At 41.3% G+C, this 21,556-nt stretch overlaps 1 protein-coding gene across 2 annotated transcripts in view; it reads left to right on the top strand.

The window, feature by feature from the left end:
- Positions 1 to 21,556, top strand: part of lepr (leptin receptor) — a 49,364-nt gene that overhangs the window by 13,892 nt on the left and 13,916 nt on the right. Inside the window, exons 1-6 of one of the 2 annotated variants that reach the window (XM_085386731.1) lie at positions 12,048 to 12,293; positions 14,886 to 14,943; positions 16,140 to 16,192; positions 18,299 to 18,526; positions 19,762 to 19,879; positions 20,330 to 20,505. In XM_085386731.1, the coding sequence (XP_085242857.1) occupies positions 14,930 to 14,943; positions 16,140 to 16,192; positions 18,299 to 18,526; positions 19,762 to 19,879; positions 20,330 to 20,505 (589 nt within the window). In that variant the 5' untranslated portion in view covers positions 12,048 to 12,293; positions 14,886 to 14,929. Of the gene's footprint in view, positions 1 to 12,047; positions 12,294 to 14,885; positions 14,944 to 16,139; positions 16,193 to 18,298; positions 18,527 to 19,761; positions 19,880 to 20,329; positions 20,506 to 21,556 lie in introns of those variants that run through there. The other variant, XM_085386730.1, reaches the window with a different exon arrangement.

Raw genomic sequence — 21,556 nt, 5'->3', positions numbered from 1 at the left:
GTATTCGCTGCAGCTCTCTCAATGACTCCTGTGAGACCTGAGGGCTGCACACTAATACTCTCTCTTGCTCTCTTTCTCTCTCTCTCTGTCACACACGCACAACACAACCTGTTCGGAGCGGGTGGGGTTATTACGTCATAACTGTGCACATGATATCATCGACCTCCATCTGTGTAGCAGCACAAAGGCAAATCTGTTCAACAAAAACACAGGAGGGTCACCAAAGTAAGAAAATAAGAACAGAAAGCTAGAAACAAATGACTGTTTCCAATGTTAGTCAATTTATCGACCAATCAAAGAGCACAAAGAGCAGAAACACATTGCAATAACACCATTGAGCCCAAGGTACATCTTTATTTTGTTTTGGGGTTTTTTTGCTAAATCTATTTTTTTAATGGTTCAACAGTGTTATGAGTGGGCCAGGAGGCCTTAATGTTGAAAGCTTCGTCACCTGTTGCAAATTCAGTGAAAGTATATTGGCACCCAGAGCTGTTTCTGGGGCTTTGTGCACATAAGTGACTGGCTGAGCTGGACTGCCTGACTCACACTTTCTTTCTGCCTCTTGGCTATTTTCTTTGCCAGTCTCTTTTAGAAGTGGCAGACACTTCTAAATTATTGCTGCACAATAATGTTTAATATTTAGTATTTACTGTCATATTCCCATATATCATTGTGATGTTATTTTTTCTATTACTCTTGTTCTCTTCTGCTTGTTTTCTTTTTTCTTTCTCAACAGCTGATCCAGGTGATCGATATATGCATTTTTTTCTTTTCTTTTTTTTTCCTGCCCATTCTGTTGGTTTTTGTTTTTTGCCCTTCTCCCCCGTCCCTCTTCTCAGCTGTTTCTCTTTCCCTCTTTCTTTCTCCCCTTCTTTCCTCCATTCAAGTCTGTCCCGTATTCAGCAAGTGAAAATAAAATAAACAATAAAAGGTGAATCAAATGGACCATTATGGCAAGGCTGGGATGGTCAATTTGGTAAAGTAAATCCGTTGGGCATCTTTCTTTGCCTTTAGACAATAATTCTGATGGCAAAAGAGCCAAACGGGACAGGCAAAAAAAAAAAAAAAAAGAAGTGGCAGACACTGCATCTAATGTGCAGCTGTGCCACACACTTGCACATTTCTGAAGAGAAAATAAAGCGCAAGTGAAAAAATAACAATGTCAAAATATTTCAGATTACCTACACTGGGATAGGCTAGTGCCATCAGGGAGTGCCTGTGTTGCAGTGTGTTGTGTGCTTTTTTTTTTTGCCTGTCCCGTTTGGATCTTTAGGATCATCATGGCCTTGCCATATTGGTCCATTTGATTGACCTTTATTATAATTATGTATTTATTTTATTTTCGTTTTTTAAAGGCGGGACAGACATGACTGGGGGATAGGACAGGGAGAAAGAATGAGGGAAAGAGAGGGAGAGAAAAAAAATAGAAGGGAGAAGAGAGGGTGAGAAAGGGGAGAAGAAAAAAAACGAAAAACAAACAAAACACCTGGATCACCTGTATGGAGATAAAAAACCAGAAGAGAAAACAAACAACAAAGAGCAACATAATAAAAACAACACCATTACAATTAACTAGCTAACAGTAGATAACAGTAGATACTTTTTAAATTTCACCTGTTGAGAACGAAAAAAGAAAACAAGCAGAAGAAAATGAGAATAAATAGAATAAACAACATCACGATGATCTATGGGAATATAACGGTAAATACTAAATATCAAACATTATTGTGCAGCATGTAAGATCGACAGCGCGCAGTGTGCTTTGAGGTAGGAGCCAAAAAGGGTGTAGTTTGTGTGTGTGAGTCCCCGTGTGTACACCTGTGAGCTTGTTTTTAAAAGGTTCCTTCATGTAATGATCTGCTAGAGGGTGTGGGGGAGCCACAGCCCCGTCCTCCAGGGCATGAAGCAGGTATGGAGGAGATCAAGACTCCAGACATCCAGAGGCCCTCAGAACACAAGAGACCAAGGAAGACCAACAGAGGGGCAGCCGCGCCACTGTCCCAGAAAGAGCTGAGGAGAGTCCCAGATGAGGGCTCACTCAGCAGCCGCGGAGCAGAAGCCAGGAGGGGTTGCAGTGACGTGCCCGTGAGCTCCGCTGGCAGCCAGCTGTGCCAGAGTGACCGAGCCCGAGGCCGAGAGGCTGAGGGCACCCCACCCCCGAAGTGGCCCAAGCGGGCCCCAGGCTCCAGGCCCCGACAAGCAGCCACCAAGGAGTGAGCCAGTGTGTACCTGGGTGCCCATCCCCAGACACAAAGAACCACCAACGCACCGATGTCTGAGGGCGTCTGCCACTGGCAGGGGAAGTGGTGGGGGGAGATAGACCTTCATACCTCGGAGGACCTGGGATGTCCCCAGAGAGGTGGCGTCTGATACCCAACCTGACATATGGACACAGACAAACAGGCACACACAGATACAAACATCCATTCCCACCCTCATGCTCTCATATGCAATTACTCAACACTCACCCAACGTGGAGACAGACATAGAGAGACACTGTACACACAATCACACTCCCCAAGCGTACTCTAAGCCCTGGGTCTAGGTACCCTTGCCCCTGGAGGGGGAAACTGCACCCAGACCCAGGTGGTGTTACCCTTTTCCCTGGGGTGGGGAGAAGCAGACCGCCCTGATTCCGCAGCAGCAGGGAGGCCCCACATTCCAGACTGTGTTGTGTGCTTGTCTCAACAATGTTCAGGTGGGTAGCATGTGTCTTAGTAATATTCTGCTGGTGTGGCTTCCAAAGATTGGCCTGTTTTTATTTTAGATTTTGGCTGTACAAACAAGAGCTAATGACAGAAGCAGTGTCAGCTTGTATTTCTGCCAGCACATCCCGTAAGGAAACACGTGTTACAGCTGTGAACTGGGAAAGCACGCTTTTGTCAGTACACACTGCTGCACATATGATGAAGAATCAAATTCATGATATAACAAGCATGTGCCCTCAACTACTGAGTGGTCATGTCTTTTCAGAAAAAAAACCCCATGAGGGCAAAGGTGTGTGTTTGGCAAACTTTCAGGATTTCTTCTGCTCAGCAGCAAGGCAGCTGCCTGCTAGGCGTGACTGCGTTTCTAACAGGGACATTCATAGTGTGGCCTGGGCAAAATGCCAGTGGAAACAAGGATGTCCAGTCCAAGGACCTTCCACAAACATGAAAACAGAGAGCTCAACAGTATATTCTGCACACTGAGCACAAACACACTAAAAACATCTGATGTTCTGTATTGAACTGCACAGATACTCATTCACATCTTTAGAATTAGAAAATTCAAGATGGGAGTTGGAAGGGAAAATGTATTCCCGTAAGCATGGGCCGAAAATTTCCCCAGTGGAAAATACCATATAATAAATAAATTAGTTATATTACGTCCATCCATTTTTCCAAACTTGTCCAATTTAGGGTTCCAAGAGGGGCTGGAGCCTATCCCAGCTGCAATGGAGTGAGAGGCAGGGTACACCCTGGACAAGTCACGACAGGCCTAGATAACCAATCACACTCACACCTATGACCAATTTAAACCATAAGTTAACCCAACCCCTCTAACTGTATGTCTTTTGACTGTTGGAAGAAGCCGGAGAACTCACCGAAATGCGGGGACAACATGCAAACTGCATACAGACCAGATAGTGAATTAGAGTCCAGGATCTTCTTGTTAAAAGGCAACAATTCAATGCAGTTCAATTTTATTTATATAGCACCAAATCACAGCAGCACTCGTCTCAAAGTGCTTTATATTGGAAGGAAAAGATCATACAATAATACAGAGAAAACCCAAACAATCGAATGACCCCTTTGAGCAAGTGCTTGACAATAGTGGGGAGGAAAAACCCCCTTTTAACAGGAAGAAACCTCATATGTAATGCAAACACAATTGTTCCTAGCACAGAACCCTGTGGAACTCCATAATTAAACAAAGTGTGTGAAGAGGACTCCTCATTAACAAATTAGAGTCTATGATATGATTTAAACCAGCACAGTACCTTTACAGTTTTTTCTGATTGCTTAAGCACATTTTTTGTAACTATTGGCTAATTTTGCAAAACTCTTCACACAAATAAGAAAACCTGTCACCCAATAATCAAAACATTGTAGTTCTCTTGCAAAAGCAAACACAGCTAGATTAACTCTTCACACCTTCATAAAAATGGTGTTTCCGTATCAAACAGTACACACAAGCCATCATCTACTAAGCACACAATGCGCCAACTGCACACTGATGGTATGAATACAAAACACATCTGGCTTTTGCTTTCTCTGTGCACAAGGTAGGCTATGTCAGTTTGAGCTCATACTTCTGTCATAGATCCATAAGCATAGAGGGATCCAAACTTCAAGTACTGGTGTTTATTCAAACACATCAAAACAAACACAAGTGTTTATTTCCAAGTATAGGATTATTTGCAGTCGCCATAATGACTATATGGGTTACTTGGTCTGCAGTGAACATGCTTCCTCTGCCCCCAGCATCTGGTCATCTAGCAATTCTGTAAAGTAACAATTTCAGTATTTTCACATCAATGGTATTGGTGTGTTTCTCATTGGCATATGGCAGTGCTACAAATCTTTGTGCGAAGTGACTGTACTAACCGATTCTCATTTCAAGATGTCCTTATGGTGCTTGCTACAGTGTAGCGGCTCGAGTTAGGCTGGACCCGTTGGCCAGCTACCCTCAGGGTCATTCCACGGTTGATTACATGGTCCACTATTGTAGCTCTGATGTCATCAGCAATTCTATTTCTTACTCTTCCCACCCTTCCTCTCCCCCCTCCTCATCTTCCTCTCCCCCCTCCTCGTCTTCCTCTTGCTCCTCCTTGTCCTTGTCGTCCTCTTCGTCCTACTTCTTCACCTCCACGTCCTCTTCCTCGGCCTCCTCTACTTCTCACTCTTTCTGCTCCCTCCATTGTACTCCGCACACACAGCTTACCTGTATTGTAGTGCTTAGGCTGATTGCAAAGTGAACTAATTATCTAAAAAAGTTTTCACATGTGAAAGTGTGCCAGACAGTTGGCAAATTAGTGTTAATGATAGCCATACATGTGTATACTTTTGCTAGGAGTGTGTTGGAAATTTGGTAATTGAGTGTTGTGCAGTGAATTGTGCCTACAGTTTTGCAAAGTGTGTGTTACAAAATTGCAAACTGAGTGCAAAGCAGTTTTTGTGCTTTTAGTTTTGCAAACTCAGTGAGTGGTTTTGCTATAAGTCTGAATAGTTTTAGAGATTGTGCTACAGGAATCACAGTTAGGGTTTAAGCATTCAGAAAAAACTGTAATTCATACAGCATGCTCTATAATAAAATACTGTGGTCAACAGTAACAGTATCTAACACTGCACTGAGGTCTAGCTGGAGAAGCACAGATTTGATCCTTCTTATTGCCACTGTCACAGGCCATAAGAAGACCACATGTAACCCTCACTAAATCAGTTTCTGTACTTTGATGAGCCCTGAAGCCTGACTGAAACTCTTCAAATAAACCATTCCTCTGCAGATGATCAGCCAGCTATTTTACAACTACCTGTAATTAGCTAAGATATCTGGGTCAAGTGATGCCTTTTTAAGTAAATGTGTAATTATTGCCATTTTAAAGGAGTGCAGTACTTAGCGATATCTAGAGATAGATGATCATATTTAAAATTGAAGTATTAACTAATGGTAGGACTTCTTTGAGCAGTCTTGCGGGAATGGGGTCTAATAGACACAACAATGCAATATACACAATATTTTATATATTATATTATGTTATGGGATCACTTATGGCACACAAGAAGTGTAGAAAATAAATAATGAATTAATGCACATATCTACACAGTTTACTGTTGCTCCTCTTGCTCTGCATAATTTGGCCTCTTGCCCTATCGCTCTCTCTTTCCAAGAAAAAGCAGCTCCAGGACGACAACGCGTGTTTGTGAGTTGTGTTTTGTTTTGTCTTCTCTTTACTCCTTTAAAATTCACAGTTAAGAATACTGAAGAAGTATAAAATTTCTATAGAAAGATAAGCCTTCCTGCCAACTGCAAACGGGTTCCTTCCAGAGAATAGCTGAAAACAAAAACATGGCAGATGAGTAATTTCTGTGGAACACACACTCTAACAATAGCGATTTATCTGTTTCTATTTCCTGCCTTATTTCCTCTCTTTCATGCTGAAATTATAGATGCAAGGGTCACAGCTTAATATGGAAAGCTAGGGTACAAAGCAAGCATGAATTTGAAGTCACTCTTTGAATGTGATTTGAATTCACGTAGAAGGGGATGAAAACATGTACATCATGCATTTAAAATGAAGAGATGATATCATTCCCCTCAAGTGACATCATCCTTACCAGACTTAAGGATGACCTCATCCTCTCGCTATGCAATCTCCTCCCCAAAGGTTTTTTCAGCATGCCATGTGTTTAACTATTCATGAATGGCTTCCCAACCTGTGAGACACAGAGGCATCTTTATGCTTCAAGCCACTGGGGGGTGTTTGTTAGACAGCATCCACTCATAATGTTGAGACCGTGTGTGACTCATCTGCTGCAGCAATGATACTGTAGATCTCTTGTCAGGTCATCCACCTACTTTTTAGTGGCTCATACAAAATATTGTACAACAAACAATTCATGTGGACATAAGCAGCACGGACATGGATTGATCCCCCCCTTCTCTGACAGCATTTGGCTTGTTGGTGAGATGGTGCATGGCGTCACGTCAAACTATTTGTGACATTTCTGTTTTGTTTTTTTAATAACTTTTTACTATTAAAAGATATTGATCAATTAGATCAACTGAGATTTTTTTTTTTTGGTGGATTTTAGTTGAGGTTTCTATTATATTTTTAAAAAAATGTGTTCCATGATGTGATGTGCATTAGTTTAATAGTAATAGTGGTCGTTTCAGTTTGTATAAGGAACAATTACTCACATGGTAATGCGATGCATGTAGGAGCAGTTATCTTCTTCCTTTTCTTACTGAACATCAGGGTTTGTCTAATCCCCTCAACAAAGAGCAACCACCTCAAAGACTGAACATCAGCACAGAAAGCACATGCAGACCGGATCCTTGTGGTAAAAAAAAAAAGAACAAAGAAACTGCTCCTGTCACTCATCAGATGCTGAGCTTGTAATTTTAAAAATTAGATTTATAATTAGATTATTTCTATTAATACCAGCATACCAGTTGGTGTTGTCACCGCTGCACACACGTTAGCATGATGTCATTCCAGAGGATGATGTCATGCTTTTGATGAGGCTGTCTTTCCACTGGTCTGTTAATCACTGAACCTTAGATTTTAACCCAGTTTTATGTACAATGTCAGACACTACACATCTAATTTTTCACTAACTTTCTTTGAAAGTGCCATGAAAAATGTCAAATATCCCCAACAGCAAGAATGTCAGCTGAAGCGCTGAAGAGATCTGGGTTTAAAAAAAGCTATTAACTTTGGCAGCAGTTTGCTGTTTTTCCACAATCCAAAGCATGTTGTCTTTATGAGTAATGTCGTCTGTAAGTGTGAATAACACTATTCAAACATTTGCGCTTTGGGGTACTTAGGACCAAGTAAAGCGCTATACAAATACAGACCATTTACCATTTACCATTTAAAAATGGTCCAAAAGTAGGAAAAAAGCATTTTACACTTGTTTTCCATCAAGCAGCTGAATCATATGTTTTCTCACATAAATTGACAAAAAGTAACTAAAGACAAATGCAGCAGCAGGAAAACCAAACATACTTGTCATCTCTCGTCCTTTTACTCCTGTTTGACGCTCATGTGGGTGGATTTTGAATGTGTGAAACCAGATTCTTCCAAGCATCCCTGCAGTATAGTATAGCGACAGTGCAGCGCAGGCTGCTGAAAACAATGAGCCAAATCAATCTCCATAAAGACCGGTGGGCTGTGAAAGCGAGGTGATGCACCTCTATCATGACGCAGATCAAGGAACTCCCCTTGCAAATTAATCTCCTCATTTTTTTGCAAAGGCGGTTTATGCAGTGACGCATCCTTTCTACGTCATAATGGCTTATAGTGACTGCAGGCACTATCTCACTATGGCACACACATACACATGCACACTAGCACTACTATATTTGTGAGGGTATTATCTGTCATTTAGTCCCCAGATGCAAACGTTACTACGCACATGTTGACACATCCGTCCTTCCTGCCACTCAGTAAAGAGCTGCTGGGCCAGCTGCAGTCTCTGACAACATTTAATCTGTTCCTCATGTCGCTCTGGATATCATCCACATGCTCCATTTCCCTGTGAAAATCCAAAGGCATGCGAGTCAGATGATGTGGCATATAAGAATGTAAGTGTGAATGTCTTTGTTAGCCTATTTTAGCTTTTCAGTGTCCTCTCTGCTCTAAAGTTTCTCTGCAGTGTTTACGCTAAAATTGATGGATTGATATCTTTGAAAAGCATTTCCAGCCTTGCTCAGTGAGTCTTTCACATATGATTGTTGTCCCTACCTCCTGAACAAGATTCAAAGGAGTGTATTACTGCATATATTTTGTGTTCACCTAAATGTCAGGGTTTGAGTAAAACCAAAAAACCTTTCTTGTCGTCGCTGTAACAATAATAAACATCTAATTAACGTCATAGTTCTCCATGCAGCTTTGAAGGATGTGAAACTGAAGCAAAAGCCTTTAATCAGTTAACGTTGCAGCTGAAAGTATCATTTGGAAATGAAAAGCCAGGAGCATCTTCCTTGGAGGGTTCAACCCGGGGTTGCGGTCATGGCCTGTTAAGGGCTCTGTTGGCTCTCCGGTGACGGTTTCCTCGTGGCTGCGTGCAGCGGGGCTAGGGGAGGGTCTGTGCTGACAGACGTGGGTTACTGACCTGGTAGCATGGCTGCCCCTGGGTGGGTCCGGGACAGGCGTGAGGTTCTGGGGGCGCTCCATCTCTGGGCTGGGGCCCTGGCTTGGCCTTGGGGGATTGGGTCCCGGTTGGTGTGTTGCCAGGGTTGTGGGTGGGTGGGTGTATGGGGGCCCAGCCCTGGTGCAGGGTTCCGCCGGCTCATTGAGCCACCTGTGGGGCTCTTCAACTGGTGGGGGAGGCTGTTACATCTTGCAGGAGGTCTCCTCTCTTCAGGAACTCTCTCTGCAGGAGGAGGAGATGCAGGAGAGGTGGAGGAAGATCTCAGCCTGGGCGTCTATTGTCTTGTGTAGTCTGGAAGATGAGTGGATGACGGGGTGGGTGCAGTTTTCTCTGTGGTGGGGTCGGGTCGGCTGTCCTGGGCTCTGTGGGGCCAGGCGGCGCTGCCGAACTAGGCCCCGGTCCGGAGGGGCCTGGGCCCCCTCTCCCTGGCGGGTTGTAGATTATGGGGGTGCCTACTGGGGTCAGCGGGGGAGCTGGCCGCTGCGGCTGCTGAGTGAGCCCTCATCTGGGACTCTCCTCAGCTCTTTCTGGGACAGTGGCGCGGCTGCCCCTCTGTTGGTCTTCCTTGGTCTCTTGTGTTCTGAGAGCCTCTGGATGTCTGGAGTCTTGATCTCCTCCATACCTGCTTCATGCCCTGGTGGACGGGGCTGTGGCTCCCCACACCATCTAGCAGATCATTACATGAAGGAACCTTTTAAATACAAGCGCGTCCATGCTCACAGCTGTACACACGGGGACTCACACACACAAACTACACCCTTTTTGGCTCCTACCTCAAAGCACACTGTGCGCTGTCGATCTTACGTGCTGCACAATAATGTTTAATATTTAGTATTTACTGTTACATTCACATAGATAATCGTGATGTTGTTTATTATGTTGCTCTTGTTTTTTTCTTCTGCTTGTTCTCTTTTTTTTTCTTTTTCAATAGGTGATCCAGATATTTGTATTTTTTGTCTGCTTATTTTGTTGGTTTTTGTTTTTTGCCCTTTATCCCCGTCCCTCTTCCCTGCTGTTTTTCTTTCCCTTTCTTTCTCCCCTTTCTTTTCCCCAGTGAAGTCTGTCTCGTATTTAACAAGTGAAAATAAAATAAAATAAATAATAAAACGTGAATCAAATAGACCATTATGGCATGGCTGGGATGGTCCATTTGGTAAAGTAAATCCGTTGGGCATCTTTCTTCACCTTTAGACAATAATTCTGATGGCAAAAGAGCCAAACAGGACAGGCGGAAAAAAAAAAACAACTGTCACATAATCACTGTGACAGTGATTATGATAACTAAAGGTCACTGTCACAAGGAAACACAATTATGTTTCTCAATAATTTGCTTGCACAATCAACTGTAATGTGAGAGCAGTTTCAGCTTGAAACCGAGCTGCTCTTGGGCTTACCTAAGCCTAGTCAGAGTTCAGAAAAATCAAATCTAAAAAGCAAACTGGAACCCGAAAAATGACTTAACAGTCACAAGTGGACTGTGGATCGTCACACTATTCACATACACCCACGCACTGTGCCCCTTAAGAAATGTCACAGTGAATATAATCATATGTCTCAGATTCTAAATTAAACTAATTAGAATTCACACCTATAGACAGACTAGTCAACTCAATAACCACATATTCCAACTGCAATACTAATTAGTAGCATTATGTTTCACTTCATGCGCTGCCACAAATGTAGCTACAATGCTTTGGTCAGTTTGGCAGCCGCTGATTAATGAATGCTATTACATTACATTTAATATCATTTGCAATGCACGTGACAGACAGGATACAGCCAGAATTAAGATTACTGATAAAGTGTCCCGATGTCCTGGAAACCTGGTGTATTGCAAAACGTTTTAAACAGTGCCAAATCAGAAAATTAAAGCATGCCTGTGTATTTACCACGTGTTCTGTTTGGGGCACATTTGGGGCAATGAATGAACAGCGGGTATTACATATAAAGTAAGTTCTGTATTTTCACTTGTGTGCTACATCACTCAGAACAACAAATTCATTCACTGCTGTGAAAGCCCTGTATAGTTAATCATAATACAGACATACCTTCCATTCAAATAACAGACTGCCTGTTTGCATTTGGAAAAGTAGGCTGACTTCGTGGTGTGGACAGGGAAACTTTTTTCTTTTTTCCAGGACTAGAAGAAATTGTTAAGGTAATTCAAAATTAAAGGAAAAAGCTGCATGTCACAATAACCCTAAGTAGGCTACTGGACTGTTTGCACATATACAATCAGCAGACTCAGTTTCACTTGTGCTTTAGTGACAGTCTTTTTCTTTTTTTACTCAAGAAGAAGGGAGTAAAATTTGCTTATCACCGCATAAGGCCAATGACAAACTTACTGTCAAAACAAACAAACAAACAAAAAAAAACCTCGTGATGGTGCTCTTGTAAAGCCGTTAATTTCTCCCAGGTGTAACATTTCTTATTCTCTGTCTTTAATTATTCATAATAATTATTCATAATTAAATAATTAATTATTTAATTATTAGCGAGACCCTCTGAGCGCAGGGATCAGACAAGCCCTTATTCTGTGTGATGCTTAGCCCTCGGGTATACCCAGTGTTGGGACTAACGCGTTACTTAATAACGCGTTAGTCCCAACACTGGGTATAACAAGTGCTTACTGTAAAGTTAACATATATCTCAAACTCAGGTTTGAGATTCAGGTTCACAGCAGAATAATTAATAACAGTGGTGCTTCGGAACCGTGACTAGAGAAAGCAAGTTACTGCTTCACTCAGATATTTTGGATATGCAAAAAATTACTTGGCTCACACACTTTATGGGCTTTTAATGGAATGAAAACCTGGAAGGAGAGGGCAAACCAAGTCATTAACGTTTTGCACATTTTCATGGCCCACGAGTGCAAGTGGCTTTCAGTATTCCAGTTATTGGTGTGAAAGACTTCCCAGATACAGTAGTTACCCTATCTATAAACATATGGCAGGCTAAAGAGACGCATAAACTAGACTCATCCATAGATAGATGGATTTAGTCAGTTTTAACTTTAAACAAATGATTCCATTTATCTTGTCATACTTATTACAAAGCATGTTTTATATTCAATATAATAATGGAGGAGGGTTAAATTATTTCAAAACTGCACTCGAGTTTAGACCTTGAGCAACAGCGTAGTAGATTCTTGTGGGATTCCCGCAGATGTCTTGAACGCATCACGATGGGCCGGGCACTGGAGGCTCTCCCTCCTCCCTCGGCTCTTTAGCTGTTTCAGCCGCCTTCAATCTCGTTCTGGGCAGCGGCTCGTTTTGCGAGAGGGAGGGGAAACTGCCCGTCTGTCACTGGGAAATCCTGATCGCTACCCTCGGTCTCAGTTAGCGGGGAGTGAGCTGTGATAGAGGCGCGCAGGTCTTCAGAAAGGATTAAATTCAACTGAATGAAGCGCACACGAAGTTCTTCGGCAGCGACGTAAGAACCCTTTCTCGTTTTTACTAAAGCCGTGTCCGATCGTGTTTCTGCCTGTGACCTTTCACGCTCCTGTGCGGTCCTCTATTTTTCCACACAGAAGTGAGGAATAACTGCTGAGTTAACTCGCCCACTTCTGACAAACTGACAGCTTTAACGTTTTTTAGTGGCATGTGTTTCCCCCTCCGTCATTTCTGTACCTGCCGCCTGATAATAAATGCCTTTTATTACTTTTCTCTTAGATTGTGATTTCTGGGCATCATCTCTAACTTTTCTCTTAGTTTCTCTTAATTTCTCACTTTTTTTCACTTGAACTTTTTATGATATGCTTGTTCCAGAGCACATTTTTCTGTAAAGTGTCTAAGAATGGAATAGCCAAACTTTTTAAACTTGTTGTGATGCAGCTTGGCAGAAACTATGTTCCTGCTTTTGTGGCTGCTGATGGGAAGGAGGGGAGGAAACAAGCCCCTGCGCGCCTCTGTGCAAAGCAGCTTCAGTCAGGGTGTGAGTCAGACATGGATGAATAGCTGGCGAGGTGGAGTCCCTGGAGGACACGGATAGGAGTCCTGCAAGTGGAAAATAGTTTCAGATGCTCGTCTTGATCTAAATTGTTTCCAAAGAAGGGGGGGGGGGGGCAACAGTGCTCAGAGTAGGAAGAAGGGCATGAATAACAGCCCTGAGTTGCTCAGTTCCACCTGCAGATGATGATGATGATGATGATGATGAGTGAGCATCACTTTATTGACAGCTGAGCTTTTTCTCTGCTGCACATGTTTGGTTGCACGCTGGGCAAAGGTAGGATTATTTGAACACATTCACGTCTTTTTCCGACGCCGTGGGTGTGTATTTATGCACGATTTATTTATCCTGTTTTAAGATGGTGCAACAGCTGATCACATGGAATTCATTACTTTATTGTTTTTGGAAGAATCTTTTTGTGATTTTGAGATTTTGATTGGTTCTTGGTAGGCCTGCGTACTTTAACGAATCAGTACACTGTGATATGGTAGAGGAGTTTGTTTACACCGTGACTGCGATCCTATTAACATCTGTGATTAATCTGAAGTCTTTGTAGGAGGTGTTGCAAATCAGCGAGAATCGTGTCAGTGTTGAATTCTTCTGTGCGACGGAGTGTGATGCAGGTATTAAATGCATGGCAGATTCCTATTTCACTATTTTGTCCATAGAAGTTTCTCAACATATGTTAACATCCTGGCTCCAAATTCCACATGCTGTAACATGGATGCAAGCAGGGAATCCTTGTTTTCCATCTCACATGCAAATGACTGTGGGTGAGAAATCTGTCTCTACAACATTTAAGCCTTCAAGTGTTTCATGACCCTGCCATGAGCACTGTTTTTATAATAACTGAGATACACTATATGCAGTCTTACTCCCACCATAGCTTTTGTGAACTGAGTTACCTTTTTCCCTGTAAGTTAAGAAAATAAAAAATTGCTAAAAAAAAAAAAAAAGGAAATGCACAGCATAAGTTGTTGGATTGGATTAACATTAAAAATTTTGGAGTTTTTTGGGGGAAATTTTAGTTAAATACAGTAATATCGTCATAAAGGATTCCTGTTAGGTTAACGTGAAACTGAAACCTTTGTGATGATTCTTTCAGTAATTATACTGAAGTGATAACAATGCTTTGCATAACAGACTTTCCCCAAAGCTGTTCCAAGAATCACATGAAGGTGATGGCAGGTGTATACGTGCCTTTAAATAGATGAGATGCTTCCTCTACTGATGTTTCTGCTTTACATGAATTCATTGAATCCTTTATGGTCTGTTTCCACCAGATAACAAACCTGTCGGCCAGTTTGCTCTTATTTTCAGTGGATCCTTACAAATTTGGCCACAGATTGGCTTGCTAATGATTGGTGTATTAGAATAGAATAGAATTCAACTTTATTGTCATTGCACATGTCACAAGTACAAGGCAACGAAATGCAGTTTGCATCCATCCAGAAGTGCTGGATGTATTGTACAGAAGTGCTGTAAGTATTACACTCAGACCAAACGCACAGTGCCTGCTGTGCATCTGTGGTGTTGTTTTTCACCAGGACGCTGTGTGTCTGGGGTTGGTGTATCACTGAATTAAAAGATTGTATTCATTTACTGCCTCGCTGCTCTTGTTTGGCACAGAAACAAGCAGAAGTGGAAAGCTTCACGATGATGGTCGATGGAAAAAAAATAAACAGAAAACATCTGAATTTGATTATATTTCTGTTAGAGAGAAAAGAAAGCAAATTGCCTATTTTTATCTAACATCTATATTCACGACGTCTAGTGAACAGTTACATGGGCAAAATACAGAAAAGATCTCCCTGTAATATTCATTCCTCCTGCCTGGTGTGTTTCATGAATGAAAAGCAGTTGAGTGTGAGGCGGGAGAGAGGGAGGTGCTCATATCAGCGAGAGACCTTTTTTTTTTTTTTAATAGAAAAATTGCATTTAGAATCTCCTTGGCTCTGCCTTTTGCAAAGACTTTTAATTGTCACTATTTATTCAGGTCACGACAAAGTCCTGACTCACAGTCCCTTTGGAGATCCAAGCACCTTAAACAGCTGTGTCTCTTTTTTCTGTCCTCAGTGAGATTCACCACAGCCAAAGCCTATGTGGTCCATGCTCTCGTGATGACCGCTACAATGTAAGTATTACTGTCTGTTCTCTAATCTTCTGTTCGTGGGGTGTTGAAAAGAGCTCGCTGCATATGCAGAAGTAGCAACACTAGTTTTTGATTTTGTATCCACAAACTTGTAGTCTGACGATCTCAAACATAAGACCCGGGGGCAAGAATTTGGCCACTGGACAGCTTTGAAAAATGTGAAGAAGAGAAAGAATTTTGGACAGTCTTATAATTTTTATTGCTTTTCCTACTAATAAAAAAATGACTCCCATGAACATTCATACTACACCAAAGTAATTAAGTAATAGAAAACAATTAAATGACATAAAACTTCTACTGTGGAAGATTTCAGCTTTATTCAGTGGGTCCAAAGTGGAGAAAAAAGCTACCAGAACATTTCTGTAATTTTACACATTTATTTCTTACAATTTAAGTCCAAAGAACAATACTTATAGATTAACTACAGTATGTAGAAAAACAGAGAAATTCTCTTATAATTGCATTAAAAAAACCTTCTAAGATCTTTGGAGGATTAAATGTGCTGTTAAACTTCTTTTCTCTGACAGAAATTTGAGTTTCACTGGTCCTGCGTTTCACTGGTCCAAATGAGTCAGAGATCCCTTTTTGCACAGTAAAAATTTCGTACCTCACAGACAGACATAAACACTGGCTTATTTTTTTAAATTATGTGTTTATTTGCCTTCTGAAAGCTTTGTGAGATGAACACTTTAGAAACTGTATGAGTTTTTCAGAGACTCCATGAGAAAGTGTCTTGTTGGAGCAGCTCATGGTTACATATGTTGCAACTTGGAGCAAGTTAAAGTAAATGTGAGCTACCTTCAACCTGTCCTCAGGCACCAACCTCTTGGCACTTAAATGGTATTAAGCGGTTGTGAACTGTCATTGTCTTGTGTTGTAACAGCCCAGGTTTTTATGTCAGATGATTACGTCTGCAGAGAAGTCGGTCCAGTTCTTCCAGTGCCCTTCCTGCAGAAAACTGGAATGCATTCCTTCTACTCCCACTGCTTTCCCATATCTGTTCTTGAAAAACCTTTTTAGATTGAGTGATAGTAATCAATCAGTGACTCATAAAACACTGAGTTTTGCACAACCTTACTTTGTTTTCATGCTAAATGAAAATCTATCCTTCAGCATTTTCTTTTTTCTCTCCATCGCTCCATCTTCCTATTTCTTATTCCTGCTTTGTTTCCCTACAGGGTTCAGTCTGTAATGCTGACAGGCCTTGTGTCTGTGTTCCTGGTCTCCTACGGTGAGTTCCACCTCCAGCACATCATCTTTGACCTCCCAGCTTGTAAGCTTAACCTCTTCTAGCCTTTAAATAGTTTTTCTCCTTTAAATAAACAGTGCTTCTCACGTGTGGTGTGCGTAGAACAAAAAAAGTTTACTTTTTTTAGTTTACTGAAAGATTAATTTAAGAAAGTGTTTATTTTAGAGAAAGTATATGCTCCAAACACTTCAAAGACACACACGTCACCACGTGTCTTTTATCAATCTCGCACACTAAATTTGTACACCATCCGTGGATGTGTTTCTACTTAAGATGCACATCCACATCAGTAAGAGGCTGTAAAAATTGATTTTTTGAGATTTTGGCAGAAAGATTTTGGTCTTTTAAAGACGCTACACATATAACGGCGTATTTACACCATTGAGCCCTGCTCTCAAAAACTGATATAGATGCAACACTGTCTGTGAAGCTGGATTTAGAAAAATAAGTGCTTAAAGTTAAAGTTTTAGCTTGTTTAATGCCATCTTCTCTCATTACGAACGTGAGGCAATGTGGTTGGTTGGTTGGTTGCAGCTAATAGACTTACATTAGCTTATGTTAGGTAACTACTGACTTTGTCGCTATATTTAGCGAGTTTTCAGACCCCCTTAGCGACTTTTCTTCTAAAAACCGACTAGCGACAAATCTGGCGACTTTTTCTGGTGTTATTGGAGACTTATTTATGACGACTTTTTGACGTGAAAGTGCAGGTTGCTCTTAAGACACCTATGCGTCCAAACAGCAAATGAAACGCGCACGAGCAAAGCCGCCGCTCCCGCACTAACTGTAACGCAGTCAATTCTTCTTTTACTGTTATGCTGTTTTGTGGATCACAAGGTTTAAAATTACTTATAAACACACACACACACACACACACACACACACACACACACACACACACACACAAAGTAACTCCACCAGAGTGCCTATTCCGGGTCACTTTTGCACAGGTCCAAGCCCGGATAAAGGAGCACGGTTGGAATTGTGACATTAAAAAACAATAATTGCTAAAATAAATTTAATTTGTAGTTCTAAATAAATTCTAAATGCATTTAACACATGCTTTACTCACTTTATGTCTCGTTCCACGTTGTTATTTCTCTCTTCAACAACTTAGGTTACAATTATATTAGCATGACCAATTATGCAAATTAGGCGATGACATCATTTAGCGACTTCTAGCAACTTTTAGGACACCCAATAGCGATTTTCCTTACTTAGGAGTTGGCAACACTGATCTGTTGTTTGGCTAGCTACACTCAGACGGGAAAGTCCACCTGTTAGCTAATGTTTGTCAGTTTTTGAGAGCAGGGCTCAATGGTGTAAATTAGCCTTTATATATGTAGCGTTTCATGTCCTCTTTAAATCAAGATGTAATTAATTTTCTATAGACATAATGTCTGGGATGCTCACATGAATGGCAGAGTTGGTTATGTAGCCTCTTACACAGAGGTCCAGTTTTATCTTTATGTAATCTGATCAAATTAATACGTGTGAAGAATGGCCAAGCAAGAAGTGTGGAAGAATTATTTATGTATACAGTGCTTTTCATAAACACGAGTACAAGTAGCACACAAATCAAAAGAATAAAATCTGTCGGTCATATTTATCAGTAAACAGAATTGTCTTTAGCAGACTTACTTGAGTCTTATCTGAGGCGCTATTATTTTTATCTTTTCAATTATTGCTCGTAATTTCTGCTTATGTCAGTTTTGAGTAAATCCCTATTTATTGCATTACGCTTACTCTTTCTTTCTAAGAAAGGCTTCTTGCTTCTCTCTCCTTTCGCCTTTGTCACTGAGACACAAACACAGACTGTCATCACATTCGGCAGATGTTCAGCATCCAACTTCCATGAAAGAGCCGTTGCTATTGCACAACATTTTAGGGAACAGAAACAGTCAAAAGAAGCAAATGTTCCAGATAGCTTTGACCTTAAGTAGGCTGTCACTTTAATGAGATATAAAATAAAACATATTTTGCCTTTAAATTAAAAAAAAAGTAAAAATTGTAATACACAGTAAAGGTCTTGTTAAAAATCTGCTCGTGTGTCATCCCCACTTAATTTTATTGCCTCCCTGTGAGCAGGTGCTCAGAGTTTGAAACCCGAGGATGGAGCCTCTCTGCGTTCAGGTGCCGGGGACCTCCCGTGGCAAGATGAGCTGTGCTGTGAGTCACCTTCAGCCCACCTTGGTGTGGAGGGAGGCAGCGCAAATTCACCAGAAGCAAACCTCTCCCAATCAAATCTCCCACACAGTCCCGGCTGCACTTTTAAGAGCTCGAGAATTGATTCACATCATCCCCGATCCTCTGGCGGTAAGAGTTTAGCGCCAACATGTTTCATAACACATACATTAGGCCTTAATACAAAGTGTCTGTCATTGTTGTGTGTAGATACTCATCTGTGTGATCACTGAATCACGTCCAGGTCCAAACGGGTCTACTCAAAACGTGAATGAGATCATTTCATTTCTGTACGTTGACATACTGAAATCTAAATTATGGTCGTCAGGTTTTTGCAAAACCTCTAAAAAGTGTATTTTTTTATTTTGCGTTGATGCAGAAATTAACATCTGATGAAAAACTATTGTGTACTTATGTTGCTCCCACTTTCCTGTCAGTGTGGCTGATGAGTCAGTGTTCATAAGGTTTATCTCACTAGGATTTCGTGTGTTTTTATTCTTTTTTTTTGCAAGGAGAAAAAATACTCAGCACATAGGATTCATAATTATAAAATCCCCTCTCTGTGTTGTATGGATCTGAAAGTACACGGGGAATGGTGCAGAGAATTTGTTTATTTGCACTGATCTATTAGGTGCTGTGTTGTGTAAGGGCTTCCAGCTTTATGTGAATTTTAAATCTCGAGATTCTTTATGATGCCTAACAATCAGGAGTGATTCACCTTCTGTAAAACACTGGAGCTAGACGAGATCAGGTAGGTGGTTTGATCCCTGGCACCTGTCAAAGTGTCCTTGGGCAGGATATACACTCCCAAAACGAACCCTTATTTACACTGGTAAAAAAACAGAAAAACAACTGTGTATGATAAGAATAGCGTGCTGTTTTAACGGATTAATGTAGCATAAAGTGCAAAGTAGGTGTCGAAAATTAAGAATTGGGTGCATTTTATTTACAGACACAAACAGCACGCACTTATGCCTCTTTCATTCATGTTTTTCCACTGCTTTCAGCAGCCAGACGTTTCCCACAGTGATGGGAAACTGATAAAACCGATCATTTGCCTATATATGTAAAGCCTGTACGTGCAGTAAATAGATTTGATGGTCTGTTCTATTTCTGATTGTGGCATGAAAGCTAACTGTATTTCAGAACTTTTACTTGAGCAAAGAGCCCAAGGTTGTTCATGCAGCTAAGGATTTCAGTGCTAGAGAGGGTTTGTTCCTTTTTACCAGGCTGGAGGAGGCCTCTCCCCAGACTGCCACTCAGTCTCAGGCTTCTTCTAAGAATATTAAACCAGGCTGTTTTCTTAGAAGCCTTCATTTGGAGGTCTGCCAACAGTCTCCTAACATGCAAATGTCATTTCGTTTCAGGCACCTGTTTGGACATCCTCTGCAGAATTGATGGAAACTGGCAAAATTTAATCTGCGATCTTCGGTCTCGTGGTCAGCCGTCCGACAGTCTTATGGCAGTCAGCTTACGGCGGCAGTTGTGAGTGTGAAGTGGCTCTCGTTAATGGCTGCGTTTTGCCTGTTGAGTGTGTGTGAATGAGTGATTGTGTGTGCCTTTGTGTGTTTTAATCTGATTGGCGATGTCTCAACTGCTCACTGGGGGGTTAAGTGTTTATCTTACTGGCTCCAGGCTTGTACTGTGGTAGGCTAATGCGATTAGGTTAGCACTGACCTAACAGGCACTTGAGAATTTTACTCAATGGTTTCCCCCTCAAGTCTGATTTATTAGCTGTTTTGACATTTTTTTGAGCACTTAAAGTACTTTTTCTCCAAGTCAACAAAGATATAAGAAAATGTAACAAAAGATATAACACAACAGTGAATTGAATAGTGAAATGTCACTCAAATGCACCACGCTGAAACATGATAATCTAACATACCAAGAAATGCCAGAACTTTCTGACTGAACTGTTTTACCATCTGTTTACAGATTTCAGCAAGATGGTGACTATCCCGCATCTGAAAATCCCGTTGTTTGTGAGGCGCAGGATTCCTTCATGTGCTCACTCACTCTTGACCCAACAACAAGCTTTGTCGCCATGGTAACTGTCAGCATTTCTGATGCCGTGGCTCCACCAGTTCTGCTCAGAGTTCCTGCCCGACCTGGTGAGAAAGCCATGATTCATAGCGGGAGTCACACTAATTAAAGTAATAATTTCAGCTAATAAGTTTACCTTGTAAGACAGTGACATCCAGGTATTTGGTCATTTTTCTGGTGTTTTATATGTGTGACCACACTGTTTTAAGTGTATTACGGTTACCAATCAAAGAAGCAAGTTCCCAAACAGTCTTCTTTTTTTCCACACATGAAAGGTCCTAAGAATACATTTAGTCTATGTATGACGGTAATGCCGAACCTCTCATTGGTTAATTCTCCATTCTGACGTCCAACCTTAACATGATGGACAGATAAGGAGAAAGACCTTTCTATAGCTGCACCGTGACCGGAATACAGCTAAAAGCGTGTGTGTGCAGCCGAGCTGTGAGATCTCCGCAGTAACAGACAAGCACTTTGCATGCTGAGTTTGTTCAACCAGACCGCTTAGATGAAACGGCACGGAGCAGAAAAGAAACTGAGTAGTAACAGTCAGGCTTTTGCTGTCTTTTCACTGCACCGCTGCAGTTTTATCCTTTTGGTTCATTTAATTGAACTTCAGTGATCTTGAAACCAAACTTGTATTATTCATGTCTTGTAAAAATAGAGCCCCCTTAATGAGGTGTCGATTTTACATTTTCTCAGCCAAAACTCTAGGTTTGAGGCTCTCCATTTGGCGTATATGTATTTACAATGTGTTATATATTGTTTGCATCATGTAAATGGCTAAAGTGGCTGTTGCCTTTTTGTGTTTTCTCTGTATTCTTGGAAAAAGAAAACACTTTGTGGATTCAGTTTATTCAGACTCAACTGAGTTATAAGAAGCACCAGGAACTGGCACTCGAGGCTATTTCCTGTTACCTGCACTGTGTGAACTGTCATTAAGCAATGGTGCTGCAGTTGTTGTCATATTAGGGAGGGCGTAACTGTTTCCTGATCTCGATTTATGTACATGTGCAAATTAGGCTTTGTGATGAGGAGTAGAAGCACTTCATGTTCCTAATGGCGGAGTAGTGTGGGAGCAGAACGATTTGGCTGTTACTCATAATGTTTATTGATCTC

Source organism: Rhamphochromis longiceps, linkage group LG17, assembly GCF_057381845.1.
Source record: "Rhamphochromis longiceps isolate RC_006_pf linkage group LG17, R_longiceps_female_GT1.1, whole genome shotgun sequence".
Lineage (NCBI taxonomy): Eukaryota > Metazoa > Chordata > Actinopteri > Cichliformes > Cichlidae > Rhamphochromis > Rhamphochromis longiceps.
This window is presented reverse-complemented; position numbering and strand designations above follow the sequence as displayed.